Here is a 17,890-nt window from a genome sequence, read left to right as displayed (position 1 = left end):
GAGGGCGAAGCGGCGGGACCTCCGGGCGGCTGAGGCGGAGCTGTGGTTCTCCGGGCCGGCAGAGGGCGAAGCGGCGGGACCTCCGGGCCGGCAGAGGCGGAGCTGTGGTCCTCCGGGCGGCAGAGGGCGAAGCGGCGGGACCTCCGGGCCGGCAGAGGCGGAGCTGTGGTCCTCCGGGCGGCAGAGGGCGAAGCGGCGGGACCTCCGGACGGCTGAGGCGGAGCTGTGGGTCCTCCGGGCGGCAGAGGGCGCGGCGCCGTGCCGGAAGGACAGGAGGTGGTGGTCGGCCCATCTTGCTGGCTGGCGGCCGTAGGCGGAGGCCCCGCGGACTGGAGTTAGGTTGTGCGACCGTCGGCAGCGGCGGCGGCGGCGGCGAGGGCGAGGGCGAGAGCGAGAGCGGAGCCATGATGGCGGCCACCGCGCCCAGGAAGATCGGCGAGGAGAAGATGAAGGAGATGGAGGCGGAGATGGCGCTGTGAGTGGGGGAGGGGGAACTCGGGCCAACCCGCATCGGTATGGGAGCGGACCCAGGTCCGAGGGGGAGGCAGCCCGAAGCCCGCCACTTTCCGGGCCCCTGCCGCTGGCGACCGGCCGGCTCCGGGCTGTGCTTCTCCCCCACACCCCAGCCGTGGTGGAGGCAGGGGTGTTCAAACCCTCCTGGGCACGTGAATGTATTGGAGTCGGTTTATTATTGTCACATGCACCGAGATACAGTGAGAAGTTTGCCTTGCTTACAGATTAGACTGAGGTAGATCGAGGTAAATAATAATAATTCAGAATGAAGTGTAAAAGTTACCAGGAAAGTGCAGAGAGGGTAAACAACAAGGTGCAGGATCATAACAAGGTAGATTGTGAGGTCATGAATCCATCTTATCGTACAAGAGTTCTGTTCAAACTGCAGGGTAGAACAGTGGTGGTGAGCTTTGAGGCTTCTGTATCGTCTGCCCGATGCGGGTGGGGAGAGAGAGGGAGCTTTGATGCTGGCTGCCTTCAAGGCATTGGGAGGTGTAGAGGGGAGGGGGCTGGTTTCTATGATGTGCTGAGCTGAGTCCACAACTCTCCGCAGTTTCTTGCAGTAGTGGGCAGAGCAGGATAGGATGCTTTCTATGGTACATCATTAAACATGGGTAAAACTTGACGGGGTCATGGAAAACTCCTGAGAAAGCTGGTAGACATAAGACACAGAAGCAGAATTAGGCCATTGAGCCCATCGGGTCCGCTCCGCCATTTCATCATGGCTGATCCCAGATCCCGTTCAACCCCATACCCCTGCCCTCTCACCATATCACCTGATGCCCTGGCCAATCAGGTGTCTTATCAACTTCTGCTTTAAATATACCCACGGACTTGGCCTTCACCGCAGTTTGTGGCAGAGCATTCCATAGATTCACCACTCTTTGGTGAAAAAAAAGTTCTCCTTACTTCTGTTCTAAAAGGTTGCCTCTCAATTTTGAGGCTGTGCCCTCTAGTACTGAATGACCCCTACCAGAGGAAACATCCTCTCCACATTCACCTTATCTAGTCCTTTCAACATTCGGTAGGTTTCAATGAGATCCCCATGCATTCTTCTAAATTCCATTGAGTACAGGCCCAAAGCTGCCGAACACTCCTCATATGTTAACCCCTTCATTTCTGCAATCATCCTCGTGAACCTCCTCTGGACTCTCTCCAATGACAATACATCCTTTCAGAGATAAGGGGCCCAAAACTGTTGACAATGAGGACTGACTAATGTCTTATAAAGTGTCAGCATTGCCTCCTTGTTTTTTATTTTCTATTCTCTCTGAAATAAATACCAACTCTGCATTTGCCTTCTTTAGCACAGGCTCAACCTGTGAATTGACCTTTTGGGAGTCTTGCTCGAGGACTCCCAAGTCCCTCTACACCTCTGATGTTTGAGTTTTGATATCAACATGGTCGGACCAGGACAGGCTGTTGCTGAGGAACTTGAAGCTCAACTTCGGCCAGGAGCGTGTGCACCATCCCCTTTCTGAATACAATGACCAGCTGTTTAGCCGACTTTGAGGGAAAGATTGTTCTCACGGCAGCTTTGTTTGAGATGTGGACCACTATGGTGGTATCATCCACAAACATGTAGATGGAGTAGGGTAGAGGTTGGCCACACAGTCATGAGTGTACAGGGGATAGAGTAGGAGGTTCAGGATACAAACTGTGGGGTCCCAGTGCTTGAACCTGGGAGAGATTGGAGGAATATGGATCATGTACAACCAGAAGAGAAGTTGAGTGTTTTCAAATGCCTTTCTGTCAATCTGTTCGCTTATATTGTAATTTTTATGTCTTGTCACAAAACAACAAATTACACGTTATACACTCTGGCCACTTTATTGAGTACACCTCGTTAATGCAAATATCCAATCAGCCAATAATATGGCAGCAACTCAATGCATTAAAGCATGCAGACATGTTCGAGAGGTTCAGTTGCTGTTCAGACCAAACATCAGAATGGGGAAAGAAATGTGACCTAGCTGACTTTGACCGTGGAATGATTGTTGGTGCCAGATGGGGTGGTCTGAGTATCTCAGAAACCACTGATCTTCTGGGACTTTGTGCACAACAGTCTCTAGAGTTTGTTCAGAATGGTACGAGAAACAAAAGTCTTCTATTCAGCGGCAGTCCTGTGGGCAAAAATGCCTTGTTATTGAGAAAGGGCAGAGGAGAATGGCCAAGCGACACATACAAAATGCCAGAGGAACTCAGCAGGCCAGGCAACATCTATGGAAAAGAACATTGTTGACATTTGGAACATCAATGATATTTTTCCCCATAGATGCTGCCCAGCCTGCTGAGCTCCTCCAGCATTTTGTGTGTGTTGCTTGGATTTCCAGCATCTGTCGATGATCGCTTGTTTGTGATGGGGGAATGGCCTATCATACTGATCCAAACAGTTTACGAAAGTAACTACATGGCACAGTGTGCGGAAGCCCATCTCAATACGTCAGACACATTGAACTGGAAGAGCACACTGGGTTCTCCTGTAGCTAGTGAAGTGGCCATTGAGTGTACGTTAGTGCATCTGCTTGTGGTGAATGTGGAAATGCAGCGAGTCAGAATCAGAAACACAAGAGCTGCTGCAGACGCTGGAAATCCAGAGCAACGCTCACACAATGCTGGAGGGACTCAGTAGGTCAGGCAGCATCTGTGGAGGGATAAGCAGCCGATGTTTTGGACCGAGACCCCCCCAGTGAAGCCAGAATAAGGTGTTGGGGGAGGTGAAGGTTTACAAGCTGGCAGGTGAGGGGAAGAATCAGACATTTGTTGCATTGTGGCAGCGGTACAGTCCAACACCTAGAAATCACCGTTAATTACTAAATACAGACTGTAAAATAACAATAATAAGTTAGTATTCATGGGTTTATGGACCGATCAGCAATCTGATGGCGGACAGGAAGAAGCTGTTTCTGAATTGTTGAGTGCAGGTCTTCGTAGCTCCTGTACCTCCTCCCCGATGGCAGTAACAAGATGGTGAGGGGTCTTAATGAACGATTGAGGCCCCACCTCTTGAAGATGTCCTCGATGATAGGGAGGGTTGTGCCACGACAGTACTGGCTGAGTCTACAACCCTCTGCAGCCTCTTGCGATCCTGTGCATTGGGCAGTGAAGCAGCCAGTCAGAATGCTTTATGCCATACATCTGTAGAAATTTGCTAGTCTTTGGTGACTTACCGAATCTCTTCAGACTTCTAATTAAGTCCCTGAGTTACCCCGTCGTAGGCAGCCCTCGATCCCAGCGGATCATGGGTTTGTGCCCCTGGTGAACTGTGTCCTCTCCTGGGTGAAGATTTGAAGAACCGGCTGTTGCCCACGCAGTGGGTTCCCCCTCTCCATGTCATTGATGTAGTCCGAGGGAAGGGCAAGTACCGATGCAGCTCGGCACCGGTGTCAACGCAGGGGTTACCAGAGTGAAGTTGTAAGAAATATCAAACTACCTCAGGGACCCCGACTCCAGATTTCTTCTTTGGGGTTTACTCCCGAAGCCTTTCCCATGGGTGGGTTTGGCCGCAAGGCAGCGGAGGGTTAAAATCAGAGTTTCCCTTCTAGGCGGGCTGCCGTCCCACCTGCCCGAACCCTGAGTAACTGATACAACATTCACAAGAAAAACACAAATATGAATGATGCTCAATTTTTACAAGAAAGAACACCGTTACAAAATCATTCAGTGTAGTGCAAAGTGGTCCTGGTGTTGCTATACTGAGATAATGATTAGGGGTTGTGCTGGATGGTTCAGGATCCAAATGGTTGAAGGGAAGTAACTGTTCCTGAACCTGGTGGTGTGGAGCTTCAGGCTTCTGTACTCCCTGCCGGATGGGAGCTGTGAGAAGGTGGCGTGGTTCAGATGGTGGGGATCCTGTGGATGGTCGGGAGGGATGTGCCCTCGATTCATTGGGCTTATATTCCTCCGCCAGACCGTGAAACAGCCAGTAGGACATCTGTAGGAGTTTGTTAAAGTGTTCAGGGACAAGTCGAACCTCCTTAACCTCCGTCTGTTCCTGCACGTTCAGTTTGCTGGACCGCACTGATGTGAGCGGTCAGGATAAGCCGGTCTGCACTGGGCAGAGTCCACCGGCGTCGTGGTCAGAAAGGGAGGACCTGTTCCTCTGCTGCATTGCCCGAGGTGCCGCTTCACTGATTCTCCCTTCCTCACTCCCACAGCTTCGAACAAGAGGTGCTCGGGGCCCCGGTCGCCAATCCGCCTGCAGCCACGACAGCTTCAGAAAGCGTGCCCGTGGCAGTGATACCGGTTCCTGTCGCTCGTCCGATCATCGGAACCAACACCTACCGGCAGGTGAGGCGGGCGAGGGCCAGGGTGGGTGGGAGCAGGCGTGTTGGCTGTGAGGGAGCATTCAAGATGCTGTCACCTGTGGCTTTCCCTCCCTCACCACATGGTTATCAAACAATCAGTGTTCCTCATTTCTTTACGAAAATAATGCTAAAAATACTCAGCGGGTCAGGCAGTATCTGAGGAGAGAAAGAGTGAATGATTCAGGTCTAAAATGCAGGGAACACTTGACAGGTCAGGCAGCGTCGGTGGGGAGAGAGGAAACATCAGTGTTATAGGGAAAAAGTCAAAAACATTAACTGCTGAAACACTAACTCTATTTCTCCCTGACAACTTTGATTGTTTTCAGAAATTTGTTTATACCTGAGATGTGAGACTCTCACCGTTTCTCCACACAAAGACGCTGCCTCACCTGATGTGTGTTTGCACCATTTACTGCTTTATTTTAGAGTAAAGCTTTACTCCTCAACTCCCTTTTATATCTTTTCCTTCTCATCTTTAACCTATGCTGGCTAGATTTACATTCCCCTAACCAAAGGAAACCAGGCCTGGTCTCGTCTCTCTGGTGTCCAGTCCGTACCTGTGGGTAACCAGGCCTGGTCTCGTCTCTGGTGTCCAGTCTGTACCTGTGGGTAACCAGGCCTGGTCTCGTCTCTCTGGTGTCCAGTCCGTACCGGTGGGTAACCAGGCCTGGTCTCGTCTCTCTGGTGTCCAGTCTGTACCTGTGGGTAACCAGGCCTGGCCTTGTCTCTCTGGTGTCCAGTCCGTACCTGTAGGTAACCAGGCCTGGCCTTGTCTCTCTGGTGTATAGTCCGTACTGGTGGGTAACCAGGCCTGGCCTTGTCCCTCTCTCTCTGGTGTCCAGTCTGTACTGGTGGGTAACCAGGCCTGGTCTCGTCTCTCTGGTGTCCAGTCTGTACCTGTGGGTAACCAGGCCTGGCCTTGTCTCTCTCTCTGGTGTCCAGTCTGTACCTGTGGGTAACCAGGCCTGGTCTCGTCTCTCTGGTGTCCAGTCTGTACTGGTGGGTAACCAGGCCTGGTCTCGTCTCTCTGGTGTCCAGTCTGTACTGGTGGGTAACCAGGCCTGGCCTTGTCTCTCTGGTGTCCAGTCTGTACCTGTGGGTAACCAGGCCTGGTCTCGTCTCTCTGGTGTCCAGTCTGTACCTGTGGGTAACCAGGCCTGGTCTCGTCTCTCTGGTGTCCAGTCTGTACTGGTGGGTAACCAGGCCTGGCCTTGTCTCTCTGGTGTCCAGTCCGTACCTGTGGGTAACCAGGCCTGGTCTCGTCTCTCTGGTGTCCAGTCCGTACCGGTGCGTAACCAGGCCTGGTCTTGTCTCTCTGGTGTCCAGTCTGTACCTGTGGGTAACCAGGCCTGGTCTCGTCTCTCTGGTGTCCAGTCTGTACCTGTGGGTAACCAGGCCTGGTCTCGTCTCTCTCTCTGGTGTCCAGTCCGTACCGGTGGGTAACCAGGCCTGGTCTCGTCTCTCTGGTGTCCAGTCCGTACCGGTGGGTAACCAGGCCTGGTCTTGTCTCTCTGGTGTCCAGTCTGTACCTGTGGGTAACCAGGCCTGGTCTCGTCTCTCTGGTGTCCAGTCTGTACCTGTGGGTAACCAGGCCTGGTCTCGTCTCTCTCTCTGGTGTCCAGTCCGTACCGGTGGGTAACCAGGCCTGGCCTTGTCTCTCTCTCTGGTGTCCAGTCTGTACCTGTGGGTAACCAGGCCTGGTCTCGTCTCTCTGGTGTCCAGTCTGTACTGGTGGGTAACCAGGCCTGGTCTCGTCTCTCTGGTGTCCAGTCTGTACTGGTGGGTAACCAGGCCTGGCCTTGTCTCTCTGGTGTCCAGTCCGTACTGGTGGGTAACCAGGCCTGGTCTTGTCTCTCTGGTGTCCAGTCTGTACCGGTGGGTAACCAGGCCTGGCCTTGTCTCTCTGGTGTCCAGTCCGTACCTGTGGGTAACCAGGCCTGGCCTTGTCTCTCTCTCTGGTGTCCAGTCCGTACCGGTGGGTAACCAGGCCTGGCCTTGTCTCTCTGCAGGTACAGCAGAGCCTGGAGGCACGAGCTGCAGCTGCTGCCACGGTTATGCCTCCCAACGTGGGACCACCACCGCCCTTTGTGGGGCCAGGTATGTCGCCTCAGCCGAATCATCCTCCCATTTCTGCATGGGGTCCCCTCTCCCCGAGCACCAGCTACTCCAACAATCTGCCTCCAGAGAACCAGGTTCAATCCCAACCTATAACTGCCTGAGATCTGTCCCCCAGTGAGGTTGGGTGGGTGTGTCCCGTCCCCCAGTGAAGGTTAGCGTGAGAGTGGAGTCTACACCTTCTCCCTGGGTTTTTCCTGGTGCTCTGGTTTCCTCTGCAGACATGCAGATTGGGTGGGTTTATCAGCTGCTGTGTATTCTACTCTGTCACCCCCCACTTCATGTTGAATCTGGGGGGGGAGGGGGGATGGGAATGTGGTGATGGTTGGAACGCACTTGGTGGAATGGCTTGTACAGCTTTGTAACCAAGGGGATGCACACACGGACGCGCAAATGCACAGCCGGAAGTCAGATTCAAACACAGGCCTCCCGAGAAGAGTGACAGAAGTTTTACCGACTGAGCCACAAGCCTGGGTATCTGCGGCTGTGGGAGACAGAGACAGGCTCAGCAGCTGCATTGTGCTCAGTGTCCGGTTGGTTTCTGGGATCTTGCACCAGTAAAACACTTCACCCTCTGCACAGGCAGCTCACACCTCACTACCCTCTGTAGCACTTCCTCCTTGACACCCTTCCCTCGGTACTCCGTCCTCGCTACCGCCGAGGTGACCCCTCCTCACCACCCCCTCCTGTGATGCTCCCTCCTCGCTGACCTTTCTACAGTGCAGCACTCCCTATTCACCACCTCTGCCCCGCGCTTCCTCCTCATTATCCCCTCCCGCAGCACTGAAGTGGAGGTGTTCACTGTAGTGCTGTACTTGCAGTTTCATGGGGAAGTGAACTGATTCACTGGATAACGACAGGGTCAGAGATGCCACCACTGCTACCTAGTTATGGGTGTCTCACAGAGTCCCTCTCCCATGGTTCTACCTTCTCTGACTCTGCGTCTCTCTCTTTCCACAGCAATGCCTCCTCCGAGACCTCCCTCCATAATGCGCCCAGTGTTCGTGCCGCACGTGTTACAGAGACCAGGTACGTGAGCTACTCTGTTGTCAGCTCCCTGCTACAGAGACTGTTTCCGTCCCCGCCCTCCCCAAATCCCTGGATTGGATCCCGGCCTTGCTGGCGATTGTTCATAGCCTCACCTGAGTGTTGTTAACGCCTCCCTTGGTTTCAGCAGGTCCACGAATGCCCCCCATGCGACCCCCACCACCCCCACCGCTGATGGGCTCTCCGATGCGGACGCCCCCTCCGTTGATGATGGGCCACCCGATGCCCCCTCCCCCTCCGATGGGACCCCTGCCGCCCGTAAGTTTCAGCAGTGTGAGTATGCAATAATTATTTTTTTTGAGTTCCTTCACCCGTCCTGCTCTCCTGCCGCAGGGAGATCCCACCCCCACCACCCGCTGTGCGTAATCCCCTCTCTGGCGATCACCCAAGCCAATCTGGCATTCAGAATCAGCTTTAATATCACCAGCATATGTCATGAAACTCGTTAACTTTGCAGTAGCGGTACAATGAAATGATAAATATAGAGAACAAATACTGAATTACAGTAAATATTTAATATGGCTATTAAATAGTGAAATTAAAATACAGACCAAAACAACAGAAAGACAAAGTAGTGAGGCAGTGTTCATGGGTTCAATGACCATTTAGAAATCGAACGGCAGTGGGGAGGAAGCTGGTCCTGAGTCGCTGAGCGTGTGCCTTCAGGCTCTTGTACCTCCTTCCTGATGGTAACAGTGAGAAGAGGGCATGCCCTGGGTGCTGGGGGTCCTTAATGATGCATGCCACCTTTCTAAGGCACTGCTCCTTGAAGATGGAGGCTAGTACCCCTGCTGGAGCTGACTAATTTTACGAGTTTCTGCAACTTACTTTGATCTTGTGCAGTAGCCTCCCTTCCCCCTGCCCTGATATCAGATGGTGATGCAGCCAGTCAGAATTCTCTCCACTGTAGAAGTTTTCGAGTAAAACTCCGAATGAGGTACAGCTGCTGTCTTGCCTTCCTAACAGCTGCATCAGTGTGTTGGGTCCATGTTCGGTCCTCAGAGCTATTGACACCCAGGAACTTGAAATTGCTCACTCACTCCACTCTGACCCCTGTGTTCCCTCGTCTTACCCTTCCTAAAATCCACAATCAGCTCTTTGGTCTTGCTGACGTTGAGTGCCAGGTTGTTGTTGTGACACCACTCATCTAACTGCTGTATCTCGCTCCTGTACGCCCTCTCGTCACCATCTGAAATTCTGCCAACAATGTTTGTATCATCAGTAACTTTATAGATGCTGAATGAGCTGTGCCTAGCCACACGGTCGTGCGTGCAGAGAGAGTAGAGCAGTGGACTAAGCATACTACACCTCTGAGGTGCACCAGTGTTGATTGTCAGTGAGGTGGAGGTATTATCACTAATCCACAGAGATTGTGGTCTTCCAGTTAGGAAGTCGAGGATCCATTTGCAGAGGGAGATTGAGGCCCAGGTTCTGTAGGACTGTAGGAATGATGGAGGTAAATGCTGAGCTGTAGTCAATAAACAGTATCCTGACAGGGTGTTTGCATTGTTAGCTGCACTTATTCCCTATGCCTGTGTCTACATGGGTCATACCACACTGTGAGCACTGTGCACAGTTCCAGTTTCTGTATCCCTGGGTCAGACCCACACCGGGAGCACCGTGCACGGTTCCAGTCTCCGTGTCCCTGGGTCAGACCCACTCCGGGAGCACCGTGCACAGTTCCAGTCTCCGTATCCCTGGATCAGACTACACTGGGAGCACCGTGCACAGTTCCAGTCTCTGTCTCCCCAGGTCAGACCCACACCGGGAGCACCGTGCACAGTTCCAGTCTCCGTATCCCTGGGTCAGACCCACACCGGGAGCACCGTGCACAGTTCCAGTCTCCGTCTCTCTGGGTCAGACCCACACCGGGAGCACCGTGCACGGTTCCAGTCTCCGTGTCCTTGGGTCAGACCCACTCCGGGAGCACCGTGCACAGTTCCAGTCTCCGTATCCCTGGATCAGACCACACTGGGAGCACCGTGCACAGTTCCAGTCTCTGTCTCCCCGGGTCAGACCCACACCGGGAGCACCGTGTACAGTTCCAGTCTCCGTATCCCTGGGTCAGACCCACACCAGGAGCACCGTGCACAGTTCCAGTCTCCGTATCCCTGGGTCTGACCCACACCGGGAGCACCGTGCACAGTTCCAGTCTCCGTGTCCCTGGGTCAGACCCACACCGGGAGCACCGTGCACAGTTCCAGTCTCCGTATCCCTGGGTCTGACCCACACCAGGACAGGCATTGACTATGTTCTGTGTGTGATTGAAGGCCCGTCCTTATATCCTAACAGAGCTCTGTGTTCAAATGTGGGGCAGGTACAGAGGTCGAGCATCAATTTTAAAACTAAGATGTGTTTCCATGTGGTGGGTTCAGAGAGTGGAACGTGTACAGAGATGGGGAGGTTTGTTGGGGCTAGAGGTTATCATGAGACAGTTTGGATTGTAGGGGCTGGAGGGGTTACAGACAAAAGGAGGGGTGTTGGGGCAGGAGTATCAATGGACGGGGAATTAAGGGGAGGGGTTCAGAATGGAGTAAATTTGAACGGGGGTGTGGAGATCCATTTCCAGACGATGAGGGAGTGGAGGGAACTCACTGATAGATGAACGGAGTGAGTGGTTACAGGCCTCACTTCAGAGATGGGTATTGGACAGGAGATGGAGACGAACTGCCTGAGCAGGTAGGGAGGGGCTGGTGTTGCCATGATGGGCTGCAGGCTCCTCAGGGTGAGTTGGTAGGGTGGGAGCCTGCGGTGTTGATTGACCTGTCGACAACTGCCGCCCCCTTCAGGTCACCCACCTGCCCCCGATGATGCCCGTACCTCAGCCGGTGCTGCAGCCGATGCCCAAGGCCAACCTCACCATCATCCAGGCCGCGCCCACCGTCTACAGACCGCCACCCTCCAAACCTAAAGAGGTGAGTGCTCTCTGTTCCTCTGCTACCCCCAGTCCATCTCCATCACTCTCTCTAGCTGCAGCTAATTTGTCACCTTGTCTCTGTCACCCCCGTCCCATGTCTCTGTCCCCCATCCTCTCTGCGACTACCACGTCACCATACCATCTCCATCATCCCACACAGCTCCGATCCCCACCCCACCTGCAGCTAACACATCACCCTGTCTCTGTCACCCATCTTCTCTGCGACTACCACGTCACCATACCATCTCCATCATCCCACACGGCTCCGATCCCCACCCCACCTGCAGCTAACACATCACCCTGTCTCTGTCACCCATCTTCTCTGCGACTACCACGTCACCATACCATCTCCATCATCCCACACAGCTCCGATCCCCACCCCACCTGCAGCTAACACATCACCCTGTCTCTGTCACCCATCTTCTCTGCGACTACCACGTCACCATACCATCTCCATCATCCCACACGGCTCCGATCCCCACCCCACCTGCAGCTAACACATCACCCTGTCTCTATCACCCCCGTCCCATGTCTCTGTCCCCCATCCTCTCTGCGACTACCACGTCACCATACCATCTCCATCATCCCACACAGCTCCGATCCCCACCCCACCTGCAGCTAACACATCGCCTCGTCACTGTCACCACCCCCCCATGTCTTCACCCCCCACCCCATTGGCGGTTAGCACACCGCTACATCTCTGTCACCTCTCAATCTTGTTTACAGCTCGACACCCCCTTCCCCTGCCTCTGTCTCCATCCCTCCCACATCATCAGGGGGTAACACACCCCTCTCTCCATGTCAGTCCCCACCCCATATCTGTCTCCAACAGCCCCATCTCCATTTTGCCCTCATTTCTGTCACACGCCCTGCTTTCTCTGACTCCCCCTAATTCTCTAACACCCACCTTCAGTACTCCACTTTTCTCTCCACATCGCTCCTCTCCTGCTCTCCCGCCTGTGTGTGAGTACGTTGTTGATGTCTCTCTGCCCCCACAGGTGGAGATTCCTGAACCCCACCACCCTCCCCAGCCCGAGGAGAAGGAGCCTCTGCCCTCTGAGGACAACCTGATTGGACCCAGCATGCCCGAACCCGAACCCCCGCACGAGGTAAGGTTTCCTATTCCCCGTCACTGCCCTGTGACCCTTGGGTTTGGGAGAAGTGAGGGAGGAGGGGGAGAGAATCAATCAGCCAAGGTTCCTGCTCCATGTCACTTGGTGCAACTTTGTACGAAATGATGCCTTTGGACCTTGTTGACGTGTCTCGTTCCCACAGGTTGGGGAGGTGGCCACTGAAGATAAGAAGAAGAACAAACAGGAGAAGGTGAAGAGGTGCATCCGCACGGCCGCAGGAATCTCCTGGGAGGATCCCAGCCTCCTGGAGTGGGAGAGTGGTCAGTGACACTCCCTCCGACCCCTACACCCCTCTCTGTCTCTGTGACTCCCTCTGGTCCCTACAGCACTCTCCATCTCTGTGACTCCTATCCTTCCCCATCTCTCTGAGCCCTTCTGACCCCTACATCCGACCCTGTCTCTGTGACCCTCTTTGCCCTCTACAACCCTCCCCGTTTCTGTAACCATCTCTAGCTCCTAGACATTTCTTTGTCTGTTCGAAGAACGTGGGGATCGGGGTCCCAGTGATTTTAAAAGGAGTGGGAAATAGGGTTCCAGTGGGTTTAAAGGGAGTGGGAAACGGGATCCTGGTGGGTTTAAAGGGAGTGGGAAACGGGGTCCTGGTGGGTTTAAAGCGAGTGGGAAACGGGGTTCCGGTGGGTCTAAAGGGAGTGGGAAACGGGGGTCCTGGTGGGTCTAAAGGGAGTGGGAAACGGGGTCCTGGTGGGTCTAAAGGGAGTGGGAAACGGGGTCCTGGTGGGTTTAAAGGGTGGGAAACGGGGTCCTGGTGGGTCTAAAGGGAGTGGGAAACGGGGTCCTGGTGGGTCTAAAGGGAGTGGGAAACGGGGTCCTGGTGGGTTTAAAGGGTGGGAAACGGGGTCCTGGTGGGTCTAAAGGGAGTGGGAAACGGGGTCCTGGTGGGTTTAAAGGGTGGGAAACGGGGTCCTGGTGGGTTTAAAGGGTGGGAAACGGGGTCCTGGTGGGTTTAAAGGGTGGGAAACGGGGTCCTGGTGGGTTTAAAGGGTGGGAAACGGGGTCCCGGTGGGTTTAAAGGGTGGGAAACGGGGTCCCGGTGGGCCTAAAGGGTGGGAAACGGGGTCCCGGTGGGTCTAAAGGGAGTGGGAAACGGGGTCCCGGTGGGTCTAAAGGGAGTGGGAAACGGGGTCCCGGTGGGTCTAAAGGGAGTGGGAAACGGGGGTCCCGGTGGGTCTAAAGGGAGTGGGAAACGGGGTCCCGGTGGGTCTAAAGGGAGTGGGAAACGGGGTCCCGGTGGGTCTAAAGGGAGTGGGAAACGGGGTCCCGGTGGGTCTAAAGGGAGTGGGAAACGGGGTCCCGGTGGGTTTAAAGGGAGTGGGAAACGGGGTCCTGGTTGGTCTAAAGGGAGTGGGAAACGGGGTCCTGGTGGGTTTAAAGGGTGGGAAACGGGGTCCTGGTGAGTTTAAAGGGTGGGTAACGGGGTCCCGGTGGGTTTAAAGGGTGGGAAACGGGGTCCCGGTGGATTTAAAGGGTGGGAAACGGGGGTCCCGGTGGGTCTAAAGGGAGTGGGAAACGGGGTCCCGGTGGGTCTAAAGGGAGTGGGAAACGGGGGTCCCGGTGGGTCTAAAGGGAGTGGGAAACGGGGTCCCGGTGGGTCTAAAGGGAGTGGGAAACGGGGTCCCGGTGGGTCTAAAGGGAGTGGGAAACGGGGTCCCGGTGGGTCTAAAGGGAGTGGGAAACGGGGGTCCCGGTGGGTCTAAAGGGAGTGGGAAACGGGGGTCCCGGTGGGTCTAAAGGGAGTGGGAAACGGGGTCCCGGTGGGTCTAAAGGGAGTGGGAAACGGGGTCCCGGTGGGTCTAAAGGGAGTGGGAAACGGGGTCCCGGTGGGTCTAAAGGGAGTGGGAAACGGGGTCCCGGTGGGTTTAAAGGGAGTGGGAAACGGGGTCCCGGTGGGTTTAAAGGGTGGGAAATGGGGTCCCGGTGGGTCTAAAGGGAGGGAAACGGGGTCCTGGTGGGTTTAAAGGGAGTGGGAAACGGGGTCCTGGTGGGTTTAAAGGGAGTGGGAAACGGGGTCCTGGTTGGTCTAAAGGGAGTGGGAAACGGGGTCCTGGTGGGTTTAAAGGGTGGGAAACGGGGTCCTGGTGGGTTTAAAGTGTGGGAAACGGGGTCCTGGTGGGTTTAAAGTGTGGGAAACGGGGTCCCGGTGGGTTTAAAGGGAATGGGAAACGGGGTCCCGGTGGGTCTAAAGGGAGTGGGAAACGGGGTCCCGGTGGGTCTAAAGGGAGTGGGAAACGGGGTCCCGGTGGGTTTAAAGGGAGTGGGAAACGGGGTCCCAATGAGTAAATGTGTAACAGGATTACAGCACCCAGTGATGCAGATTCTGATCCATCTGTGACAGGAAATAGTGGGATCATTTTACTCACTGCTCACACAACCTGGATATGATGCTGGTGGCCTGCAGGGTCCTGGCTGCTTACCAGCACTCTATTGCTAGGGACTACGTGTAATGTTCACCAATATAGTCTCGGTCGTTCCAGATGACTTCCGGATTTTCTGTGGGGACCTTGGGAATGAAGTGAATGATGACATCCTGGCTCGAGCTTTTGGAAAGTACCAGTCATTCCTGAAGGCCAAAGTCATCAGGGACAAACGGACGGGCAAGACAAAGGGCTATGGCTTTGTCAGCTTCAAGGACCCGAACGACTACGTCCGTGCCATGCGTGAGATGAACGGTGAGTTCCCCTGCCCAACCCCAACAGGCACAGGTGATACAGGATCTAAACCATATGGAAAGGGTCACAGGCTGGGGTCTAATCCAGGTGTTCAGAGGCTAATATATTGAATAACAGATTTCTGGGAGTGGTTTCCAGGCTGGGGTCTAATCCAGGTGTTCAGAGGCTAATATATTGAATAACAGATTTCTGGGAGTGGTTTCCAGGCTGGGGTCTAATCCAGGTGTTCAGAGGCTAATATATTGAATAACAGATTTCTGGGAGTGGTTTCCAGGCTGGGGTCTAATCCAGGGAGCAGGGGTTTATATATTGAATAACAGAACCCTGGGAGTGGATGACAGGCTGGGGTCTAATCCAGGGAGCAGGGGTTTATATATTGAATAACAGATTTCTGGGAGTGGTTTCCAGGCTGGGGTCTAATCCAGGTGTTCAGAGGCTAATATATTGAATAACAGATTTCTGGGAGTGGTTTCCAGGCTGGGGTCTAATCCAGGTGTTCAGAGGCTAATATATTGAATAACAGATTTCTGGGAGTGGTTTCCAGGCTGGGGTCTAATCCAGGGAGCAGGGGTTTATATATTGAATAACAGAACCCTGGGAGTGGTTTCCAGGCTGGGGTCTAATCCAGGGAGCAAGGGTTTATATATTGAATAACAGAACCCTGGGAGTGGATGACAGGCTGGGGTCTAATCCAGGGAGTAGGGGTTTATATATTGAATAACAGATCTCTGTGAGTGGTTTCCAGGCTGGGGTCTAATCCAGGGGTCAGGGAGTTATATATTGAATAACAGAACCCTGGGAGTGGGTCACAGGCTGGGATCTAATCCAGGGGTCAGGAGTTTATATATTGAATAACAGATCTCTGGGAGTGGTTTCCAGGCTGGGGTCTAATCCAGGGAGCAGGGGTTTATATATTGAATAACAGAACCCTGGGAGTGGGTGACAGGCTGGGGTCTAATCCAGGGAGTAGGGGTTTATAGAATAACAGATCTCTGGGAGTGGGTGACAGGCTGGGGTCTAATCCAGAGAGCAGGGGTTTATATATTGAATAACAGAACCCTGGGAGTGGGTGACAGGCTGGGGTCTAATCCAGGGAGTAGGGGTTTATAGAATAACAGATCTCTGGGAGTGGGTGACAGGCTGGGGTCTAATCCAGAGAGCAGGGGTTTATATATTGATTAACAGAACCCTGGGAGTAGTTTACAGGCTGGGGTCTAATCCAGGGGTCAGGAGTTTATATATTGAATAACAGATCTCTGGGAGTGGTTTACAGGCTGGGGTCTAATCCAGGGGTCAGGAGTTTATATATTGAATAACAGATCTCTGAGAGTGGTTTACAGGCTGGGGTCTAATCCAGGGGTCAGGAGTTTATATATTGAATAACAGATCTTTGGGAGTGGTTTACAGGCTGGGGTCTAATCCATGGGTCAGGAGTTTATATATTGAATAACAGATCTCTGAGAGTGGTTTACAGGCTGGGGTCTAATCCAGGGAGCAGGGGTTTATATATTGAATAACAGATTTCTGGGAGTGGATGACAGGCTGGAGTCTAATCCAGGGGTCAGGAGTTTATATATTGAATAACAGAACCCTGGGAGTGGTTTACAGGCTGGGGTCTAATCCAGGGGTCAGGAGTTTATATATTGAATAACAGATCTCTGAGAGTGGTTTACAGGCTGGGGTCTAATCCAGGGAGCAGGGGTTTATATATTGAATAACATATTTCTGGGAGTGGGTGACAGGCTGGAGTCTAATCCAGGGGTCAGGAGTTTATATATTGAATAACAGAACCCTGGGAGTGGTTTACAGGCTGGGGTCTAATCCAGGGAGCAGGGGTTTATATATTGAATAACAGATCTCTGGGAGTGGGTGACAGGCTGGAGTCTAATCCAGGGGTCAGGGGTTTATATATTGAATAACAGATCTCTGGGAGTGGGTCACAGGCTGGGGTCTAATCCAGGGGTCAGGGGTTTATATATTGAATAACAGATCTGTGGGAATGGGTTGCAGGCTGGAACTAGATGCAGGGTTTGGACTGTGGTCTGTCCCGATATCCTGGTCTTCTCTCCTCTCCAGGGAAGTATGTGGGGAGCCGTCCCATCAAGCTGAGGAAGAGCATGTGGCGAGACCGGAATCTGGATGTGGTGCGGAAGAAACAGAAGGAGAAGAAGAAGCTGGGCCTGCGGTGAGGAAGGGCAGAGGGCTGGGGTGCCTCGTGTGAGGTAGGGGGTCCCGCCTCAGCTCCATCCTCTGTTGGGCTGCAGGACCTCGCCTTCTTCCGCACCACCACCCCTGACAGCAGGGTGCGCTGGCTGAGCACTAGGACAAGGCCTGGGCTGCCACGCCTTCCCTGATGGTGGCCAGGTTCCCGTGGGGATCGGGCATCTCCACGGCTGACTGAAGGGTGGCTCCTCCCTGCACTGGACTGATGGGGTGGGAGAGGCGTGGAGTTGAATCCTCCATGGTCCTGCTGGTGTGGGATGGTCCCAGTTGTAATTAAAGACAGACATGGGCACCACACACACAGGCATGACACAGACAGAGAGAGAGACGGAAACAGATACACTTGGGGAACACAGTAACATACAAACATGGAACCCCCATGGCCAGACCTCTACTCGACACACAGAGACACTCACTGTCTGACATGGGGACACACATGGCTCATTATGAGTATTTGCTACTGTTTGTTGGCTATCAATATATAATTTTCTGAGAGTTTCTAATCTGGTCTCTTTTTTTTTTCCCATTTGGTCTTGGGCTGGTGATGGGGTGGGTGGGCGGAGGGTGGACACGGAGGGTCTGCAATTGGGTTGGTGTGGGAGGAGAAAGTGGGACAGTATTGCAGTTGGAGGTGGGAACGTATGAAGAACATTGCCTTTTCGTTCAGGCTTATCTAATTACCACTTTGTGCTTTCTGTACACCCCCCTCTCTTTTCCTCTGCAACCTCCTGCCCTGCACTCTCCCCATCCTCTTTCCACACCCTGAGACCCCTCCTCCTTTGAGTCGCCGCCCCATCACTCACTCCTCATGCCATGGATCACATCAAGAGAATGGCTAAAGAAGGAATATAGTGCGGGGAAGTTTTTGGTCACGCACTGGTAGAAGGAAGAAAGGCGTAGACTGTTTTCTAAACGGGCAGCAAATTCAGACATTGGAGGTGCAAAGGG

The 17,890-nt window shown here is 53.7% G+C and overlaps 1 protein-coding gene across 3 annotated transcripts; it reads left to right on the top strand.

Moving 5' to 3' along the window:
- The first annotated feature begins 212 nt into the window (after nucleotides 1-212).
- Nucleotides 213-17,437, top strand: rbm42 (RNA binding motif protein 42). Of its 3 annotated transcripts, none has more exons than XM_073055508.1 (10): nucleotides 213-475; nucleotides 4,671-4,803; nucleotides 6,830-6,917; nucleotides 7,896-7,964; nucleotides 8,113-8,255; nucleotides 10,772-10,897; nucleotides 11,898-12,008; nucleotides 12,175-12,292; nucleotides 14,525-14,719; nucleotides 16,796-17,437. In XM_073055508.1, exons 1-10 carry the CDS (start codon nucleotides 405-407, stop codon nucleotides 16,906-16,908), a joined length of 1,167 nt encoding a protein of 388 aa, XP_072911609.1. In that variant the 5' UTR covers nucleotides 213-404; the 3' UTR covers nucleotides 16,909-17,437. The 3 variants fall into 3 exon arrangements, with proteins under 3 accessions (XP_072911609.1, XP_072911619.1, XP_072911599.1); XM_073055518.1 differs by having other exon boundaries at nucleotides 8,110-8,240; XM_073055498.1 differs by having other exon boundaries at nucleotides 8,110-8,255.
- Nucleotides 17,438-17,890: the final 453 nt, after the last annotated feature.

This window comes from Hemitrygon akajei, chromosome 1 (genome assembly GCF_048418815.1).
Source record: "Hemitrygon akajei chromosome 1, sHemAka1.3, whole genome shotgun sequence".
Lineage (NCBI taxonomy): Eukaryota > Metazoa > Chordata > Chondrichthyes > Myliobatiformes > Dasyatidae > Hemitrygon > Hemitrygon akajei.
Note: the sequence above shows the minus strand (reverse complement) of the source record. Positions and strands in the feature narration are given on the sequence as shown.